This window comes from Pogona vitticeps, chromosome 9, assembly GCF_051106095.1.
Source record: "Pogona vitticeps strain Pit_001003342236 chromosome 9, PviZW2.1, whole genome shotgun sequence".
Taxonomy (NCBI): Eukaryota; Metazoa; Chordata; class Lepidosauria; order Squamata; family Agamidae; genus Pogona; species Pogona vitticeps.
This window is the reverse complement of record NC_135791.1, coordinates 16,955,864-16,970,473: the sequence shown is the minus strand read 5'-3', so window position 1 is coordinate 16,970,473 and position 14,610 is coordinate 16,955,864. Positions and strand designations below refer to the sequence as shown.

Below are 14,610 nucleotides of genomic sequence, written 5' to 3'. Positions count from 1 at the left end.
AATTTTGATTCTTGGTTTTTTTCCTTGCCATACAAATCTCATGATTATCTTATTAAGTTCTTGGAAAAAAGACTGTTTTAATATGATAGGAATTGTCTGGAATAAGAATAGGATTTTTGGCAAGATGCTCATTTTAATTGTCGCAATCTTTCCTAACAACGATAATTGTAATTTATCCCATTTCTACAAATTGTTCTGTATCTCCTTCAATTTCATATAATTATCTTTGAATAATGTGCTCGTCTTCTTTGCAATTTGTATCCCTAAATATCGAATTCTCTTTTCCTCTTGGAAGTTGGTCTTCTCTATTAACTTCTCCTGCTCTTGTTCTCTTATATTTTTAGTAAGTAGGAAGGTGTGATGGCAAGAGAAGAAGGGGACGACTGAGGATGAGATGGCTGGACGGTGTCTGCGAAGCAACCAACATGAACCTGACACAACTCCGGGAGGCAGTAGAAGACAGGAGGCCCTGGCGTGCTCTGGTCCATGGGGTCACGAAGAGTCGGACACGACTAAACGACTAAACACACACACACATTTTTGTTTTCTTTTGGTTTATTCTCATTCCTGCCATATCACCAAAGTTTTTTAACATTGCCATCAGGTCTTCTATTGAATGCACTGGGTCTTCCAGTATAATGACTAAGTTGTCTGCAAAAGCCTGAAGTTTATAGATATGGCCTTTTACTTTCAATTCCTTCTTCTCTTTAACTTGTTCCGTTAATATTTCTAGAGTCAAGATAAATAGTAATGGAGAGAGTGGACACCCCTGTCTAGTACCTTTCTGTATTTATATTTCTTTCGACAACTCGCTGTTAATTCTCACTTTTGCCTTTTGTTGGGTATATATTGCTTTAATTAGCTTTAAAAATCTTTCTCCAACTTGCAGTGTTTCCAGCAAATATATCATAAAATTCCAATCGAGATTATCAAAGTCTTTCTCCGCATCCAAGAATATCATGGCCATCTGTTTCTCCGGGCGTGCTTCATAATATTCCAAGGAGTTTAGGACTATCCTTATATTATTTGTCATCTGCCTTTTTGGAAGAAACCCAGACTGATCTTGATGTATTAACTGAATTAAAATCCTTTTCATTCTAGTTACCAAGATGGTCGCATATATTTTATAGTCCACATTCAACAATGAAATCGGCCTATAATTTTGAATTTCTTTACCTTCTGTATTTTCCTTATGAATGAGAGAGATTGTTGCTTCAGTCCATGTTGTTGGTATTTTCCCCTCTTCTTCTACACATTCTAACAGCTTCTTAAATGGCTGAAGTATCACCTCTTCCAATTCTTTATAATATTCCGCTGGTAGCCCGTCTGGACCTGGTGCTTTCCCATTTTTTTGTTTTTTGAGAGCTTCTATGATTCCTGCATATGTTATAGGGTCATTTAGGGACAGAATTTGTTCTTTAGTCAATTTCATTTTATTATGTTTTAATATATATTATTTCTGTGTTTCTTTGTCAACTTCTTTTTTCTTGTATAGCTTCCGATAGAACTCCTCGGCAATCTTTTTTATTTCTTCCTGTTTAAATTTGTCTGCTCCTTTTTCATCCTTCAAAGTTTGTATTATTGTCTTCTCCTTCTCTTTCCTTAATTTATATGCTAGCCATCTTCCCGGTTTGTTTGCGTTTTCAAAAAAATTTTGCTTTGCAAATTTAAACTTCCGCAGTTTCTTCGGTGAGTAATATATTTATCTGATGTTGTACAAATTTTATCTTCTCTGTCAATTCTTTATTTGTTGGGTTTTGTTTCAACTGCCTCTCATTTGAAGCTAATCTGTTTTCCAGAGTCTCATATTTTTTCCGTCTTTCTCTTTTTTGTTTTGCTGAAAATCTTATGGCCATTCCTCTAAAAAAAGGCCTTACTTGCCTCCCAGACCATAAACATTGAGGTCTCTGGTCTCATATTCTGTTTTAAAACAAAATCCATTTCTTCTTTTACTTGAATTCTTCATTTTTTAAGTGTAGTATATTAAGCTTCCAATTAAATTCTCTTGGTCTACTACCTACTTGTAACAAAATTGGATTACGGTCTGCAAATGTATTAGGTAAAATATCTATTTGTTCCAATTATTTCGTTAAGTTTATTGACACCCAGCATGTATCAATTTTTGACAATGATTTATGTCTATTAGAGTAAAAAGTATAATCTCTTATTTTTGGATTACATGTTCTCCATGCATCTACCATATTTAGTTCTTCTGCCAGTTGTAAGAAATTTCTTGGAATTGTGCTTCTCTTCTACTTCTCTTCTTTTTTACTTGTTTTTTCTGATTTTGTATCTAATTCTCTATCAAAGACGGTGTTAAAATCTCCAATAACACAGCAGTGATCATAATCTTTATTTGCCAAGTCTCATTGCAGTTATTTATAAAAGTTTTCTTGATTTCCATTTGGTGCATAAATATTGACGATTAACCATTTATTTGATTCTCTTTGAATTTCCACCATTAATATCCTTCCATCATCTGAGGCAAAAATCAGTTTTGGATCCAATTCTTTCTTAATATAGATGGCTATACCTTTCTTCTTTTTACTCATGTCAGAGGCTGCAAATAATTTTTTTAACCTTGGCCATTCTAATAATTTCAAGTCTTTTCTTTTCACATGAGGTTCTTGGATGCATATAATATCAAGTTTCTGTTTCTGCAATTGTAGAAAGATCTTTTTCCGCTTTTGGAATAGTCTTCCAAGGAGGAGCCATCATGCCACCTTTTTTATTCCTTTCAACCAGAAGTCAGCATCCTTTGACTTTTTCAACAGGCTTTTAAAGGAAATAGCACTGTAACTGCTTTAGTTTAAACTGCATTTTGATTACTGTCTTTAGACTAACTGCTTGTTTTCCTCATCTGCATTCTGGTATCTATCTATCTATCTATCTATCTATCTATCTATCTATCTATCTATCTATCTATCTATCTATCTATCTATCTATCTATCTATCTATCTATCTATCTATCTATCTGTCTGTCTGTCTGTCTGTCTGTCTGTCTGTCTGTCTGTCTGTCTGTCTGTCTGTCTGTCTGTCTGTCTGTCTGTCTGTCTGTCTGTCTGTCTGTCTGTCTGTCTTATTTCTTGAATTGCACTCTATATTTTACATCACAAAACTGCTGTGGGTTTTCTATCAACAAAAAGCAGGAGACAAAGAAATAATTGTAATCATACACAACAATTAAAATATAAGCCTCCTGCATGGTACCGGTGATACTTTACTCAAGAAAAAGCAGCAGCGGGTCCATCAGTCTACCCTACATGATTGCTTTTTGTTAAGTAAGAACAGAGCACCAGACCAAAATTCACTATCTAAATATGCTATTAACACAACATGTAGTTTGAGCCCTGAGGAGCACAATACAGCTTTATTTAAACCTCACTTAATTAGTTTCTGTTCAGATGAGTTTATTAAGGAGGTTCTTATGTGCCATTTTTTAATGTTTCCATTGCTGGACTTTAAAGAATTGGCTGAGGCATCAGGGTATTACCAGATTTGCTAGACAGGAACGAGACAACCACCAAGTAGCATTTATGGTAACACTTGTACCTCTTTTAGATCTCAAAACAGCACGTCGTGAACTTCGAGCGGCATCCTCCTCCAAATGGAAGCCCACAAACTCCTCCTGCAAGGCAAAAGAAAACGAACTGTAGTCATAACTAAAATCAGGACACCATCTCCATATCACACTGCACCTCAGGTCCAGCAAGAATTCACAAATATGGCCATAACGGAGTAAAGCTTTCTTCTCCAGCAGGACTGGGCCAAAATGCAAAAATATGTATTCACAGAAAAGCTCCAACGCTATTCAGATTTGTCTAAATGCTGCTTCTGGTGCCAAAGAACTCAGTACGACAGAGCTGATCCGCACATCATTTGCTGTATTTAGACAAAATTTAAATCACGATGCAGATCAATCTGATTTTTAAAAACCATTCAACTTTAATCCACCCTGGGCACAGAAATATCTGTGGTGAGCGACACACTTGGACCCAGACACCCAGGTTCTGCTAAGAGAACCAAAACAGTAGGAGCCAAGGCTTCCCTCGAGGGTCATGTCTACGGTCAAAGCATGACAGCCAATCTCACCGTATGCACCCCTAACACCCTGCGCTGAAACAAAGGTGTGCACTGGCCAGGAAGCGTCACTCTGCAGCGAAGTTCATAAAGGGTGGGCCACTCTCCCACTGGCGAGTCTGCCCTCCACTTGGATGTGGAAGAGTTGGATCTCTTTGGTGGTTAGGGTTGGCGATCTGAACAGCTCCAGAAACACTTCCTCTTTTTATTAGCAGAGTGATTCTGCTCCACAAGTGTTAAACTGCTCCCTTAGCCTCCCCCACCAACCCCCCATCTTGACGAAATGTCTCTCTCTCTCCCCTCTCTCCTCCTCTTCTACGCTTTTTTTCTTTATGCCTGGTCTCCCTCCACCAGGCTGCTTTATTGGCCCCTTTTCCTGCTCCCCAAGACCTTAACAGACAGCAGAGCATCCCCCCCTTAACTGTTTAAAGATTCTGGAAGCCAGGCAAGTAAAAAGAAACATACAGGATAGATCTACCTAGAGGCACTCTGGAGAAATATATACCTGAGGCCTGACTGCAGCTTCCTTTAAATTGGTTTAGGAAGGTCTGCCACCCATTGACTGAAGGCGGTATTACAAATAACAACAAGTAGGGTTGTAATCAATTTTAAAATCTCAAGAATTCATACTTTTGAAGTTCTGCACAGCATCTATATCTAGTTTTTGACTTCTAAATTTCAAAATCTTGGAGTAATAACAGAAAAGGCATGTGGAGAATCTTTTTTATTATTTTTAGAAGAGGCAGCCGTCTTAGTCTGTGCAAGAATTACAGGCAAAACAAAAGAAAAAAAATAAAAGAACAAATAAAAAGCACAAAAATGTTGTGGCACCTTCAAGACTAATGTGAGCTTTCATGGGCAAGTTGTTGTTGTTGTTACTATTAATATTATTACCTATTACCTATTACCTATTACTTATTACTTATTACTATTACTATTACTATTATTATTATTATTATTATTATTATTATTATTATTATTATTAGTAGTAGTAGTAGTAGTAGTAGTAGTAGTAGTAGTAGTAGTAGTAGTAGTAGTAGTAGTAGTATTTTAGTATTAGTATTAGTATTACTGTTACTATTATTACTATTATTACTATTATTGTTGTTGTTGTTGTTATTATTATGGTTGTTGTTGCTTCATTTTTTAGCCTTTTAGACTACTCAAGATGTACAAACAATTGTCTGAAAGAGAAAATGAGGCTCACAAAAATCCTGGGAACAGTCAGAAAGTGACTGTCAGCAATCTCTGATTAATCTCTGAAAGTGACTGTCAACTCTGTCAACAATCTCTGATTATACAAAAGTAAAAGCACACTATGTTTTTAGTTGTTCCCATTTTAATAATTAGGGGGCTGCTTTGTATCCATATACCAGGAGAAAAACAGCATATAAATGAAATAAATTAACACATTTCAAAAGGAATTATGAGACACTGCTGCAAAGCCAGAGATAGCCAGAAAACAGTTGGCAAGGGAAAGTATTTTGAAATCAGTTATATACAGTGGACATCAATACCTTCAAGGAAAACATCAAAAACTATTGCAGCACCCTAAAACCTAACCAGCACCAATTCAGTTTGGCAAACCCCTTCATGGACTGCTGCCTACAGTGGGGTCTTGACTTGAAAACTTAATCCGTATTGGAAGGCGGTTCTCAAGTAAAAAGTCTGTAAGTCAAGTCTCCATTGACCTAAAGTGCATTGAAAACCGATTAATCCCGTAACAGGCCGTTTTTGTTCCATTTTGTTGTTTTTTTCTGGTCTGTAAGTCAAATCTCAGTCTGCAAGTCAAACCTAAATTTTGCGGCCAGAGAAGTCTGTAACTCAAAAAGTCTGTAAGTCAAGCCGTCTGTAAGTCAAGGGTCCACTGTACTTCGTGCATGTAAGAAAGGTAAGGAAAAGAAAAGCGGTTCTTCCCAGTAGTCAGAACTGCTCACTTGCAGAAGGCATTTCCAGTTTGGTTGAGGCTCCCATGAAATTAGGCTGAGGGCAACAGACTTCCCCTCCATGAGCTAGGACCAATATTCCCACTTATCTGTTCTTGGTGACTACTGCACTCTTTAACACTTACATCTGCTGCAACCATTTCTAAATTCTAACTCAATGGCTTCTACATTTCCATACAGCTGTTCTTCAAGGTGGATAATTAAGGGGAACATTACTAGCAGTGGACAATCAATGCAAGCTGTGTGTATGTTCTGCCTTAGCAAGATACGAGACAGTCTAGGACAGTTTCCCACAAGCTGGTGCCTTCTCCTTGTTTTGGACTCGGTGTCCATTGGGCCTAGTCAGCCCAATGGCCAAGAATTTTAGAAGGTGCAGACCAGAACATCTGGAGGAGACCATGTTGGGAAAGACTGGCTGGCTGCAAAAGTTTGAATCTTGGCGGGCTGCATTCAGCTGCAAGAAACATTTTTTAAAAGCTGAAGGCACGTGTCTCTTGTAAAATGAGGTATATCTCATAAATTTTAGAAAAAGACCCACTCTTGGCTTTATTTGGAAGGTGTGGTGTGGCTCCTAGCAAATCCTGGGGCCAGAAACATCATCCTGAAGCATGTCTCCCTGATCTAAAGGATGCACCTATTCAGAGTTGACATTCAAACCTATAGAAGCTCTTCTTGTAAATGCCTTTCCTTTCCTTTTTGCATTTCCATGCCCAACAGCTTCAAAACAGAGAAAGAAAGGAGTTCATTGGCAGTATTGGACAGAAATAATTTAAACATTTCCCCCTAACAGAGGTCAAGATATCATCCCCCCACAGATGGCAAATTAGTGCATGGCAGAAGACTACCCAGAATTACAAAAGATCAACAATCAAGTAAAACAACACTTTAAGGGAACACAAAAAAGTCTGAGAAGCTGTAAGCTTACACCCTGTTGACATGCACATGCATACACAAGTCGCATGTATACACAAAGATATTTTAAAAAAACAACTCAGGGAGATTGTGCAAGTCCACAAGTCAGATTTACAGCTGAGACCAGCTTGTTCCATGTAATGTTCATTCAATAATTAAAGACTCAAAAGGAAAATGAACAAAAGAAAGAATTGGACTATCCAAACCTGAAAGTTTACAGAAGGCATTTTAGGGTAAGGGTATCTTTCTCATCTCCAGAACTATGTTCTGTGTTCCCAACCTCATCATAACATTATAGTTTGAGGTCGGCAGCCTCCTACCATTACTGTATAAAGCACTGTAGAACAAGTTGGGAGTTGTGGGAGGTAAGCTTTCCCCCTTCCTCACATGCCACAAGAGAGCGCTTAACAGCACAGCAGGGCTCATATTCAAAATAGAGGACTGCAATATTTTATTACAGGTCCACTTGTTTCTTTCAACATTATTAATTCCAACCATTCCAACATTCTGGCACACTCTAATGTGACAAAATACCCATATCAGAGAGGGATATGCAGATGGTGGGGTGCAGGGGCCATGTGCATTGAAGTAGGGTTGATATTTAACAGTTAAAATGGTATGGCAGAGAGTATGCTGCGCCCTCACCTTCCTGGTATGCTGAAATGCACCCTTTATTTTTCTCCTAAGTGAAAGTTGCCATCCATTCTAGCAATGGGAGGAGAAAAGTCATACTGTTACAAGAATCCCATTCTGTAGTGACAATCTACACTCCTTCCACATAAAACCCATCCATAATGAAAACCATATTAGTTGTGTGTTTTGTGTAATTACAGATAAGAAGGGGAGTAACATCTGGTTAAAACAGATACGCATTTGCCTGTACAATTGGTCATGTTCAGACATAAAGTAAGCCAAGAAAATTTTCTGGTTTAGCAAACCATCATGAGTGCAAGCTGCATGCTAGCGTGTGCAATATTTTTCCTGCTTTATTCCTTGCACTTACATAAACACGGAAATAAACCAGACATAATTGTACATCTGAAATCAGGACTACCATTTATTATGCCAAACGAGTCAAGTTTATAAATTAGCTTTCAATTCAGGTGCATTTCTGGTTTATACATGTTGGCTTGTTTGGGCTAAAGAAACTATCATCCAAAGTTTGAAATTACATGTATGGGTGACTTGAAAGCACTCAACAGTGATAGATATTCTGTGCATGTGCTCACACACATCCACATAAATTAAAATAATCGTTAAACGTTTTTTAAAAAATCTCAGTAAAAGCAAAACTGCCTCATATGCTAGGTACTCAGCAAATGTTTGGCCAAACAGGTGCATTTTTAACAGGCGTTGAAACACTAACATTGACATTTGTCAAACTACAATGTCCATGGAAAAGGGAACTGTGAAAGCAGGCTGTTGCAACAGGAAAAACCCTCTTGACTGTCTTCAAATACAGTATGCATGTACAACAGAATTATTACAGTGCCTTGTAGATCTCAGTGAAGGGGAAGGTGGCCAGGGAGAAGACCCGCCCCCCAACCCTCCCTGGCTTAAAGTTCATAAACACTTTACTCATTAGCACCACTTTGGACACAATAAGGTAACACACCAGCACCCAGTAGAGTTATCTTAGCACACACGTTCAAAAAGATTGTCTACTCAACTATCTAGCTACCCTGTTGTACACTAACTGCAGTTTCCAGATCAGTAACAAGGCAATCCCATATAAAATGCACTGTTGCGATCCAATTGTGATGCTATCAGTCAATGCATACTTCACTGTTACTAGATGATCCCGACCCAGAAATGGCGACAGCTGACATCCCATTTGAGAAGAAATATTCCCAGTCACTGAATCAGTTCCAATCCAGTAACCAAAATAGTTCAGGGGAAATGCTATCACTGTTGATAACATTTTAGCAAAATACTATGGAATTCACATTTTAGCCATTAAAAATTATTCTGGTGACTAAGCTGAAGGATCATTTTGTGAATGAAGCCTGTCATCTGATGAAATCATGGATTACTCTCAGATGACAACCCTAATCCTTTAGGAATGTAACCCCCACAGAACAGGCAATCTGCTCAGTTCCCAGATCTGGAAAGGGCCCATTTTCAGAGCTTCCATCTTGTCAGAATTGAACTCCAGTTTATCCGTCTTCATTCAGCCCACCAGGTTTGGACAGACACTGACTTAGGACTCACAAAGCTTCACCTGACTTGGAAGTCACAAAGAAAAGCAGTGGGTATCATTAGCATACTGATGACGCCACATCCCAAATCATCTAATTACAGTTGTGCCTCGCATTACGATGTTAATTCGTTCCAGCCAAATCGTTGTAGAACGAAAACATCGTAAAGCAAAATTAAAAAGCCCATAGAAACGCATTAAAACCTGTTTAATGCGTTCCGATGGGCTTAAAACTCACTGTCCAGCAAAGATCCTCCATAGGGCGGCCATTTTCACTGCCTGTCTTGCAAGGAATCCGTCCCTAAACACAGTGGGGAGCCATTTTATTTACCCGGTGGCCATTTTGAAACTGCCGATCAGCTGTTGGAAAATCGTCGTTTTTCGAAGAATCGCCTAGAGCCGCCTAGAGTGGTACTGACCCGACCAGATAGGGGGATATAAAATAAATAAATAAATAAATAGGTTCCCGAAGCAGGGAACCGATCATCGCAAAGCGAAATTCCCCCATTAGAAACATCATTTTGCAATTGCAAAAGCAATCACAAAAAGTTCATCGTAATGCAATTTCGTCATTAAACGAAGCGATCGTAATACGAGGCACCACTGTACAGTGGTGCCTAGCAAGACAATTGCCTTGTGGGACGGTTAATCTACAAGACGATGGGTTTTAGAGATCGCTGTTGTGCTTCGTAAAACGTTTTTTCCTATGGACGATTTTCGCTAGACAATGTTTGGGTCCGTGCTTCGCAAGACTTTTTTTTTTTAAGACCAGTGCTTCGCAAGACGGGTTTTTCCCCCATTGGAACGCATTAAATAGATTTCAATGCATTCCAATGGGGGAAACCGCGTTTCACAAGACGATGTTTGCTATGGACGATTTTCGCAAGACGATGATTTTTTCCCCATTGGAACGCATTAAATAGATTTCAATGCATTCCAATGGGGAACCGCATTTCGCAAGACGATGTTTTCGCAAGACAGCGATTTTCACAGAACGAATTGACATCATCTTGCGAGGCACCACTGTACTACTCCCAATAATTTCATATAGATGTTACACAGCATTTGTGACACACTGCAAGCATCAGGGACATATAGTTGCCCAATGTAACTCTTTTGAGTTCTTGAAAACAGCACCATACTATCCTGAACACAAGCAATTGTAGCTTTTTTTGAAAGCTAATGAAGGTTGGACCTCTTAGTATTCAGATGGGAGGCCATCAGGAAAGACATCATGATTATGTGGAGAAGAGGTCATAGCTCCATAGCACATCGCATAACTCGCACGCAGAATCCCAGTTTTAATTCCCAGCATCCCCAGCAGGACTACTAAAACCTAGAAAGCTGCTGCTATTCAGTTAATAGTACTGAATTATCTGGACCAATGGTCTGACTCTGCGCAAGGGAGTCTTCTGTGTTTTTAAGCAAGCCCTTTACATAGGAATGAAATCATTACAACAAATTGCTTCCTATCCCAATCCACACAGCCAGTCTGAGAGATGTCTTGGTTGATTGTATCACAAGCTACAGAGAGATCAAGCACTCTCGCATTGCAATAAAGGGCTTTGACTAGGGAGGCCAAGGCTGAAGGCCAAACATTACACCTGAAAACAGACTGATGAGAGCTATATAATCTGCTTCCTCAAGAGCTCTTAGAGAAGGAACATTTTATCACATGTGGTGGATGTGCAAAGATGCCCAAAGATACTGGAGTAAAGTGAATCAGATGCTACAAGAGATATTAGAAACTTCAATACCGATGGTACCAGAAGTATTCCTATTAACTATCTTGCCGGATATACTAGACTCTGAAAAATCCTATTTAACTATTCATATTATAACAGCAGCAAGAATAGTTTTTGCGAAACACTGGAAGGAATCTAGAACACTGCAAAAAGATGAAGTGATAGATAAAATATTTAAAACCGCAGAAATGGACATACAGTACTATCAGATAGGCTAGATGCAAAAAAGAAAAAAGACCATCGGAAAATTTGGTCACAATTATATACATGGTTACAAGGTAGACAGAATAGTGGACTGATACATAGCTACCCTGTTTCTCCTAAAATAAGAACCTGAAAATAAGCCCTAGTATGATTTTTCAGGATGCTTGTAATACAGTGGTGCCTCGCTTAACGACGATAATCCGTTCCAGGAAAATCGCTGTTAAGCAAAAACATCATAAAGCGAAATTAAAAACCCAACTGAAACGCATTGAAAACCGTTCAATGCATTCTAATGGGGTAAAAACTCACCATCCAGCGAAGATCCTCCATACGGCAGCCATTTTCGGTGCCTGTATAGCGAGGAATGCGTCCCTAAGCACAGCGGGAAGCCATTTTAAGCACCAGGCGGCCATTCTGAAAACCCGACAATCAGCTGTTTTTGATCGTCGTAAAGCGAAAATCGGTTCCCGAAGCAGGGAACTGATCATCACTAAGCAAAATTCCCCCATTTAGACAATCGTGTTGCGATCGCAACTGCGATCGCAAAAAGATAGTCGTAAAGTGGATTTGTCATAATGCAGAGCAATCATTAAGCGGGGCACGACTGTATAAGCCCTATCCCAAAAATAAGCCCCAGTTAAGTGAAACACCGCCCTACACCATTGTGCAGCAACCAGAAGAAGATGACACGACTGTATTTGAATAAATGTAGATTGTTGTACATAAAAAAATTAAACATCCCCTGAAAATAAGCCCTAATGTGTTTTTTGGAACAAAAATTAATATAAGACCCTGTCTTATTTTTGGGGAAATAGGGTATCTGTGTGGCTGCAGAAGAGACAGAATAAATGATGGAGAAAGACTATCAGCTACATAATCATATAATGAGAATAACAGTATATCTGTCTGAATTTGATTTTTCCCTCTTATTCACTGTCTATATTTCTCTATGATATGTGGAACTATTACTAGAGGAGAATGTATAGAATTACTATGAAAAATGTTGATTTGTAATCTATCTGTTCAAATCCACCCCCGCCGAGGGTACCCCTAACCCAGCTGCCCATTACCGAATTAATGGATTAACATGTTCAGATGTCTTATCATTGGAGGTGAAAATGAGAAGTTCTGCATATTATGGTTTAAATAAGCCAGGACTTCTAGATTTATATTCATAAAAATAGCTATCATTTTGTTCCTTGTGTACATTTTTGAAACATGTAAATAATCTGTTCAATTTGCAAACCATTTTTTTCTTTCATTATGAAATGGAATGTGAGATAAATAAAGTTCCTACAAAAGAGACTCTTTCATGTTTTTGACTGCAAGAACCAGAATTCTGCAAGAATTGCCCAGGCAGAGTTTAGGGAGCCTAAAACAGAAACCTGGAGACCCCTAGATTTTGCTGATCTAGAGGAGGGTTTTCAGCTTGATAGGGATAACTGAAACTGGGTGGGATGATTCCCACAACTGGAATACAGAAACTGAAGGATATAAATTGTTAAAAAGAACAACCCAGAGAGAATAGAAAGGGAGGTGGTGTTGCAGTATATGTTTTTTAAAAAAAAAGCAACAATATTCCTACACAGGAGGAGAAGATTGGATGTCCCATTAAGAGCAAATGGATCAATCCAGTTGGGGCAAAAAAAAAAAAAAAAAAAAAAAAAAAAACCAACCCAAAAAACCCAGAAGTGGAGTCTACTACTGGCCACCCATTCAAGAAGAGGAAGCAGATAAAACTTTAGAAAAACACTGTATTTTTCTGTGTATAAAACAACACTTTTTCCTAAAATAATTAAAGGAAAAATTAAGGGTCATTTTATGCACGGAAATAAGGAGGGAGTTCCCCCTTCATGTTTCGCAAATAAAATGGAGGAGGAAAGCGATTCCTGCTTTCCCCCTACATTTTCTTTGCAAAACGCAGAGGGGGGGGACTGCTTTTTTCAACAAAAATGGAGGGGAAAAGTAGGAATCACTTTCCCCCTCCATTTCTTCACAAAATGTGGAGGGGGAAAGCAGCTTTTTGCAAAGAAAGTAATTTTAGGTTAGAAAAGTCTTATACATGGGGGCGTCTTATACATGGAAAAACATGGTAAATTGCAAGGATTTCAAAGGGACACAATGTAGTAGTGATGAGAGATTTAAATTATCCTTATATCTGTTGACTGGCAAATTCTTCTAAGTATGACCCTTCCAAGAAATTCCTGGCTTGCATGGCTGACAATTTTCTACAAAAAGTGGAGAAAGAAACTAGAGGATTTGCTATTCTTGACTTGATTCTAACCAATAGAGATGACTTGGTGGAGGAAGTGGCAGTAAAGGGAACTCTGGGCGTGAGTGACCATGTTCTACTAGAATTCTTGACTTCAAAGGAAACCAAAGCAGAGTGCAGCTACACACATACTAGATGTTTAAAAAGCCAGTTTTAATAATCTCAGAACAAGGATGAGTAAGGTCCTATGGCAGGAAATCCTAAGAAGAAAAGGAGTCCAAGAAGGGTGTGAGCTTCTAAAAAAGGAAATTCTAAAAGGACAACTACAAACAATTCCAACAAGAAAAAAAGGTGGGAGGCAGCAAAAAATGTCAGTGTGGCTTCACGAAAAGCTCAGGGAGGACCTGAAAACAAAAAAGGACATGTATACGAAGTAGAAGGAAGACCAGGTCATCAAGGTAGGGTACAGACAAGCAGTAAGGAAATGCAGGGAGAGCAAAAGCGAAGAATGAGCTGAAGCTAGCTAGAGACACTGAAAGTAATAAAAAAGCATTCTTCAGGTATGTGCAAAGCAAAAAACAAGGAAAATAGTGGCTACTCAATGGAAATGGAAAAATGATAACGGATGACAAAAAAAAGGCAGAGGTGCTCAATTCCTCTTTTAGCTCTGTCTTTTCCCATAGGACACATTATGAATCCCCAGACAAATATTAAATACAAGTGGAGTGGACAGGATTGCAGCTGGAGACGGATAAACAAATAGTCAAGGAATATCTTACCACCTTGAATGAGTTCAAATCCCCAGGGCCGACTGAGCTGCATCCAAAAGTACTGAAGGAATGGGCTGAAGAACTCTCAGAACCACTGTCCATTACAGTGGTGCCCCGCATAGCAACATTAATCCGTTCCTGATTAATCATCGGTATGTGAAAACATCACTAAACGGAACGGAAAAACCCATAGTTTAATCACTAAACGGAACGGAAAAACCCGAAATTTAATGCGTTCCTATGGGGCCCAAACTCACAGTTCAGTGAAGATCCTCCATAGCGCCGCCATTTTTGCGCCCTCGGTAAGCGAGGAAACCGCGCAAAAATGGTTGTGGCGGCCATTTTGGGCACCCAGCAGCCATTTTGGAACCTCCAATCAGCTGTTTAAAAAACATCGCAATGCGAAGATCGGTAAGCGAAACGCTTACTGATCATCGCAATGCGATGTTTTGCCCATTAAAACATCGCAATGAAATCGCATTAGCGATCTAAAAAAATAGATCGCTATGCAGATTCGTCGTTAAACGGTGCGCTCGTTATGCGA

The 14,610-nt window shown here is 38.9% G+C and overlaps 1 protein-coding gene across 2 annotated transcripts in view; it reads right to left on the bottom strand.

The window, feature by feature from the left end:
* The window catches only part of KMT2B (lysine methyltransferase 2B), a 78,249-nt gene that overhangs the window by 54,090 nt on the left and 9,549 nt on the right, over positions 1 to 14,610 (bottom strand). For both annotated transcript variants that reach the window (XM_072980015.2, XM_072980016.2), the window contains exon 2: positions 3,553 to 3,628. In XM_072980015.2, the coding sequence (XP_072836116.2) occupies positions 3,553 to 3,628 (76 nt within the window). The remainder of the gene's footprint in view (positions 1 to 3,552; positions 3,629 to 14,610) is intronic.